The 7,386-nt window shown below is 39.9% G+C and overlaps 1 protein-coding gene across 1 annotated transcript; it reads left to right on the plus strand.

The window, feature by feature from the left end:
- Positions 1 to 542: 542 nt before the first annotated feature.
- LOC121427517 (mucin-17-like) lies at positions 543 to 6,075 on the plus strand. Its single transcript, XM_041623954.1, has one exon. The coding sequence runs from the start codon at positions 990 to 992 to the stop codon at positions 3,042 to 3,044; it is 2,055 nt and encodes a 684-aa protein (XP_041479888.1). The 5' UTR covers positions 543 to 989; the 3' UTR covers positions 3,045 to 6,075.
- Positions 6,076 to 7,386: the final 1,311 nt, after the last annotated feature.

Below are 7,386 nucleotides of genomic sequence, written 5' to 3' on the forward strand. Positions count from 1 at the left end.
TGAAAAACGTTATAGACCTAGGCTTTATAATACTTTATATAGAAGAAGACAATATCAAACTTGATAAATAAAGATATGGCAAAGGAGATTTGTGTCACTAACGCTATCTAAGAAACCATGTTCATACAGATATCACCAGTTATCATATCGGGCATTTCACAGTGAAAGAGAAAGGGTGGAAAAGTGTTAAATAGAGAGAAAGGGAGAGAAAGAAAGTGGAAAGAGAGAAAGAAAAAAGTAACATACAACTAGAATTAACGCTGCACAAGAAGTACACGACAGTTGTAATAGCATTACAATATCGAATTTGGTAGTAGATTGCGCCCAAATTACGCTTGCAACACAATCCTTACAGCCAATGACTCAGTAGCATTTAATATTAGGGAGGGGTAACGGCAGCACACACGGAGCAACGAAAGGAGCTTACATTGAAAAGAGGGGTAACAAGATTGTTTCTTGGAGCGTTACGCGATGAGTAATACTTTGCTGACTTAAAACCGTGCGCTTTATAATGACCCACGGAGGACGAAATAATTCATTAAGCCAGTTTGCTCAGATCTCGTCGAGGAAGCTCGTGCTCTTCTCGCTTAACCCCTGGCTCATTTTTGGCGTCGGATAAGGTTTTGCAGAAACATATTTCGCAGCATCTTGGAACAAAAATCCGAAACAATAACTCCTCGTCCTTAACATGGATTGGATTGATTTTACATAAATTATTTAGAAAAGGAATATTTTACCGCATATGACTAGAAAGTGCTGGATTATTTTGTCACATTTTCTTGTTAAAAATTTTGCTTGGTCGTGAGCCGTCACCAGAAAACAATTTCAATTGAGAACTCTTCACTGTGACTCTTGAATTCTTGAACAGAAACTTGATATATTTTCTCATCTGGATTTAACGTACCATTCCTATTTCCACCAATAAACAGGATTTCTGCTTTTTATATTGTGATTATTTCATATTTGGAAGTTATACATTCGGACAAATCATGTTGACCAAACTTGCTGCCAGTGCGGTGTTTTATGTCACAGCACTTTATTTATCTATATATGCGGTAACCAGTGGAAATGCACAGTGTATTGAGAATGGAATAAGCACAAATATAAGCAGCGAGTTAGTAAGAGAAGGGGATAGTGTGACTCTGTCCTGCTATGTATCTGGTGCCGGTGGACTGTCGACTTCCTGGGTCAATCCAGCCGACGAAATCCTCTCCGTTGATGCAGTTATTTCTGGAAACCTCGAACCAAGGTTTGCGATCGAAGCCAATAATGCGAACCCGGAATGCATGGTATATAACCTTACCATATCAAACCTGACCATGGCCGATGCAGGCACCTATGCGTGTCGACCGACGACGGCAACGAATCCGTTGTCGAGCGAGGCAATTCTTATTGCATATGAGCCGTCACCGATCTATCCAGAGTGTCGGGTAACGGGAGGTAGTACCTTGGTCCGGACAGGAGATGTCTTGGAGTTCATCTGTGAAAGCGAACCCGGCGTTCCCGAATGGGATCTTGTCTGGGAAAGCTATCTGTCCGGTACGATCTCGACGTCGCCCATCAATTCGACAACGACTAACAGTGAGTTGAAAAGCATCACGTCATCATTAAACGCCACCGCTGATGAGAATGGAAAGATCATGTCCTGTTTTGCTACCTGTCGCGATCCAGGGTGCGTGGATAAAGCTTCACGGAACTGCAGTCTGGGACAGATCGTTGTCGTCGACAACCCTGTTAATGAGTATTTCTTTGTTAATGACTCTTTAATATTTGTGACGATTGGCGGGAATGTGAGCATGGAGTGTCACACAACGTTGCCCGGTGCAGAGGTGAACTGGCTCCTACATGAAACTGTAACAGAGAGCTATGTGGTAGAGACGACTCCTACTGGACAATCAGCAACCATCTACATTACCGGTATTACCAACACTACCAGTGAAAACCCTTTTGTATGTTCACTCAATATCGACGGTGCTCTTATCGCGACGAGAAAGGCTTCCTTGACACTCGATCCAATTCCGACCACCCAGATTCCAACCACGGTGATCCAGACGATGGGGCCGACGACGGCGAGTTATTCCACAGACATGGCCCCGATGAACGTCACAGCGACGCCCAGCATGTTGGTGAATGTCACATCAAACGCGACAAATGCGGTAAATACGACAAGCCAGCCAGGTAACGCAACAACAACCATGTCATCTGGCAATGTTACAACCACTCTGGCGTATGGTAATACGACATTGGGTGTGACAAACAGTTCGTCACCAAACGCTACTGCAGCTGCTACCACTCCCCCACAAGAACCTACGACACAAGCGCCATTTTTGCGTACAAACACAACACAGCAGCCACAGAATACGACCATGCCAACAACGACGCTGCAAGGAGGCACCAATGGGACAAATGTGACGTCAGAATCAGGCAACACAACAGCAACAGTAGGACCCTTCGACCCAACGATCGCTCAACGTAATATGACAACACTCGACTGGTGGAAACCACAGACAACATTCTTCCCACAGAAAACTATGTTTCCTCAGAATCCTGAGAGTCCTACGAACATGATGACCCAACAGCCTTCAACAGGCCCTCAGACGACACCAGTTGCTTCAGGTCCGCCGAACGCCATAGCTGCTTTCTTCACTCTTCCCATCATCATGGGTATCGCAGCAGTTGGTGGTCTCCTTCTCATCTTTATCGTCGCAGCTATCGTCTGCGTTTTGACGTCGAAGAAACGACGCGGCAGTCAACACGACGTCGAAGAGCTAACCGAACTCTCCAAGAGAAACTCCAAACCTTACGAAGTGCCTTCCAGCCGGACAGCAGAGTCCGATCCGACGTTTGCTGCATTCGGAAAGGGGACATCAACTCAAGACTTGATCAACATCGGCGATGATCATCCGTCCAGCGCGCAACAGAATGGTAGCAACAACGTAGGGAGAAGCAATAAGAACAATGGATCTGATACGAGACCGCTCACTGCTAATGATCTTCTTAGTAACGGTATTGATAATCATGGCATGTCTGATTCTATTCTTTAAACCAACAATCGCAACATTTCAAATAATTGTACTCTCAATACATCATGAATATAAAGATGACAGTCGATGTCGTTTCGGATAAAAAAAAAGCCTTCAAGGCTGACGCGAATTTTATCCTTCCATTAGTGATCTCGGCCTGCCTGATTGAACTCCGCGGCGCGCCGGTGTCGCAGCGAGATCGACATGACAGCGAAGCAAATCTATGAACTTTCAACTAGATATTGTTACGTAATGCTGTAAATTTCATATTCAGATTGGCATCCGTTCATGATGACGTCAGAATGACGAATGCTCAGTCGCACCAACGGAATCGCTTCCAGATCGATCAGAGCTGTTTCCAATGCCATACCATTGATCGATTTGGAATCGGTTGCGTTGGCGCTACTTTCAACATCTTGCGAATCTGACTGCCCTAAAGTAATGGGGTTTTCTCTAAATGCTCCTCGTTATCGTAGTGTTTCTGGTTATTTTCCATCAGTTTGTAGACACTCGTTGGATGGGACGCAAAGATGGGGCTACTATAATAATTTTAAGTATGACTGAATTCTTTATTATGTTCATTATGGTTCATAATGTAAACTATCAAACACATGAATGACGTTACAAATGAGCGATTTATTACATGCAACATCAATCATGGTTTATGCCGGCAATAGCAGGTGTTGGAATATTATTTAAAAGCATTAAGCGTAATAGTGGTTACACCATATTATAAGGTCTTTGGGTTACACCAAACGAAATCTACTCGAGTTCGATCAACGTTAATACCAATGATACCATATATAAACCATCGGTCGATTTGGAACCAGTTCTGTTGTTGTGACTGTAGCCATTACCCGGCATGTACGGTTATGATTGCGGTGCCATGGAACGGGGGCGGGATGGAGGAGGGGGGCTTCAGCCGCTCACCAACTATTATCCACAAACGTAAAAGTTACCAATTGAATACGATTTTTTTTTTGTTTCATGGTCAGCCCCCCCCACATTTTTGGCGCATCCAACTTCCCCCTTAAATAAAAATAAACGTCTGAGGCCCCTGTAATCGTACCCAACATGATCAAAGAAAACCCCACATTGTCTCGGTTTCCGGTTTCAACGATTGTGAAGGAATGAAACCTATCTTGATGATTAATAAGGGACATTGTAGCACATGAGTGAATATTACACTACTACCAAACAATGGTCTTCGTATTGCCAAGTTATACTTACGAAAGATGCCATCAATTAATTTCAGGAATCTTAAAACCAAGGTTTCCTGGGTTTCATTATAATCCTGGATTGAGGTCTTTAGGATTTCCAGAGCCCCCCCCCCCCCCGCCTCGGTAAATTTTTATTCATAAATTTGACTTTTTTATTATGATGCAACGAAATGACAATGGCAATTACGAATCGCAAAAAATCTGGGTGCCCCTCGAAACAATAGCCTTAACCAGCCCGACATGTTCTATGTGACATGTGTGTGGAGAAGGAAATGAAATTGATGAAATCACACTTTCTAATTTCAGGGATTGGTCTCCCTTTAACTATTTTTTAATGGCATGTGACCTGTACGTAGCCTAATGAAAGGTGGAAAACAAATGTGTCATGATGTTATATCATTTGATCTTATTTTGCCCCTCCCCCACCGCCTTCGTTAATTGCCCCTCCCCCTTCACCTTGCGACACAATTTCCATGAATCTTGAATCGTTTGTCATCATGACTTGACATAACGAATGGGGGCCCCAGACTGTGCCGGGGGGTATATTGCGTAAGAGTACCTGATATTCGTCATGACTTTATCACTAGCTTCCTCCAGGTTAAAGTTTACTAGGTTTTAAGTGTTGTTGAACAACTTTGTAAAGTTTTTCAAATTTTGAAATGAAATAAATTCGTTATCAATGAATGAATGAATGAATCAATCAACCAATCAAATCAATCACCCCAGCCTCTCCAACTCTCGGTTCTCACCAGAGAAAATGAAGTACACACATACCTCTTCGCGGATTGAAAAATAAAATCTTAAATCAAATTAATTCATTGCTTTTACATGATATTTTGCACCGTCCGGGGTTGTCCATGACTTTCTAGCTCCGTTTTAATTCTTACACATCTTCCCTCAAAAAAATGTATAAATCTCTGGGACGGCGATTGTCACAATTAAGTATCTTCATATCTACCAATTTCCCCATTACCGGAAAACGGCCCACATGAGGCGCCGCCCCTCTTCATTCTATTTAGATATTCAGTACCCTGGGGATTCCCCACAAGATAAGTTTAAAAAAAATCTTGGTAACAAGCCAGTTTTATTAAGGTATTAGAAAAGTGATTTAAGTCTTTACAGTCAATTCAAATGTATTGTGTTTTATTTTTATATAGTGACGATAACAATATATCTAACAATCTCATTCATGAGTCAGATATGGTCTTTTAAATTTTCGCTTATTTAGTATTTCCATAATACAGCCGTATGCACATTATAATATGTGAGAGCGGGTTTTGTCACACACGCACACACACACGATCTTCAGTTTAGATCATATATTTCTAAGAGCAGTTAGTTCAATATTGAAAGCTCTGGTTATGTATTTAAAAGATATGAAATAAAGTAACGGTATGAAATAAAGTAACTTGTTACTGGAAAATCAAACAATATCTCCATTATTGGATGAATTAATTGAAATATAATAACGCGTATAATGTTACATCATTGTCTTCCTCGCTTTTATACTGCCAATGTTGCAAATACAAGCGTTATGGAAATTAGTGAAAATATAAAATGCAATAACTTTGCTTGTTTTACACTAGATCTTAATGGAAATTTCACTGGATTAGATTACCCTTTCTGACTTTTGAAACTTTATTTCTGTTCTATTTCCTGTGTCAGATGGTAGCCTTTAAGTTGTAGAAGTGATTTAAAAGGTGTCCTATATGTTAAATCAACTCGCTATAGGGTTGCATTTGGCCTTTAATGGTAACTTTATGAAACTGTACATACGGCCCCTGGTACCTAGGTCCCTTGCCAAAAGAATATTGTAGGTTTAGAGAAACGGATGATGACAGAAATAACCACACATGAATACAAACAGTTGAGCAGGCTTGACTTATATTTGACTCCTAAACTTCGAGGGTCTGACAGAAAAAAAAATGTGTGATTCATATATATTTTGATCTTTTTCTATGTGGCTTTATGTGTGTGGCTTGTCGTTTCAGACGACAGTAAGTTAAGAATAGATGAAGTATCAATTTCCTATTTACGAATTAGATTTTATTTTGTAGTGGATCTATCCCTTTTCTGTTTGATAGCCAATAATCATTTTATTAAATACAAAGATAATCATTTTCTCAATGCAATTTCTTAGCTTAAATGCTTGCCGCATTACGAGTGATATGATTTTCATATGTGAAGAACCATTTCAGTAGATTATTCAGATATTCGTTGTAATATAGGTATACTTATTTCAAAACTTAATCATTTCATCCCCATCATACTCATTGTGTATATTCATACTTTTATATTAACAATGTCTTCGTCATGTCGGAATGATATTGTTGTATACTCAACTCATATGAAAAAATCTATTGTTAGTATTTTTAATCTAAATAAATTATCAGAAAACGCGTATGTTACCAACATAATTATTTTATGCAATTTAATACCATTCTCTGTAAATGTAGCGTAACTTGCACGTAGACTAGAAATTTGCAGTGTCGACATTGCAACTTGTAATTATGACTTTATATAGCGCATGACTTGTAAATAGCTTTATCTAAATTTATCTTACTATATAGCTGTGTAAATACGCAAATCGTACTGTATTTCGCAAATAATGAATCGATTGATGTAATATTTTTTCATTGATTAAAATTTTGATGTCAATGTAAGCCCAAAGCCAAGTTTGTAAAAAAATAATTTATGCATAAGGGTGTGTGCGTGTGTGTACGTGTGTGTGTTTGTGAGTCAAAGATAGAGAGGGGGGGGGAGAGATGGGGAGAAACGAGAAAAGATAGAAAAAAGTACAAAAATTATATTAAGAAGAGAGAGGGGGAGAGAAATTGAGATATGGAGGGAAGGTAAAAAGAGATCAAGTGACCCCCCCCAATTAAAAAAAGAGAGATAGAGAGAGAGGGAAGGGGGTAGTTGGTATGAAGGCAAGATGTTGAAGAAGCTGACGAGAAAGATGTAAAGTTATGAGAATTAAGGACGGTTTAAGGTCAAGTTCGTCCCAGAAAAATATTGATTTGAATCCATCATGTCCATAGAGAAAAGTCAAACAAGCATAATGCAGAAACTTTCATTAAAATCGGATGTAAAATTTTAAAAATAAGACATTTTAAAGTTTCGCTTATTTTCAACAGAACAGT

The sequence above is a fragment of the Lytechinus variegatus genome, chromosome 14 (assembly GCF_018143015.1).
Source record: "Lytechinus variegatus isolate NC3 chromosome 14, Lvar_3.0, whole genome shotgun sequence".
Lineage (NCBI taxonomy): Eukaryota > Metazoa > Echinodermata > Echinoidea > Temnopleuroida > Toxopneustidae > Lytechinus > Lytechinus variegatus.

What these genes read in the sequence shown, in the direction of transcription:
- LOC121427517 (XM_041623954.1), top strand. Translation starts at nt 990, where the DNA reads ATGTTGACCAAACTTGCTGCCAGTGCGGTGTTTTATGTCACAGCACTT.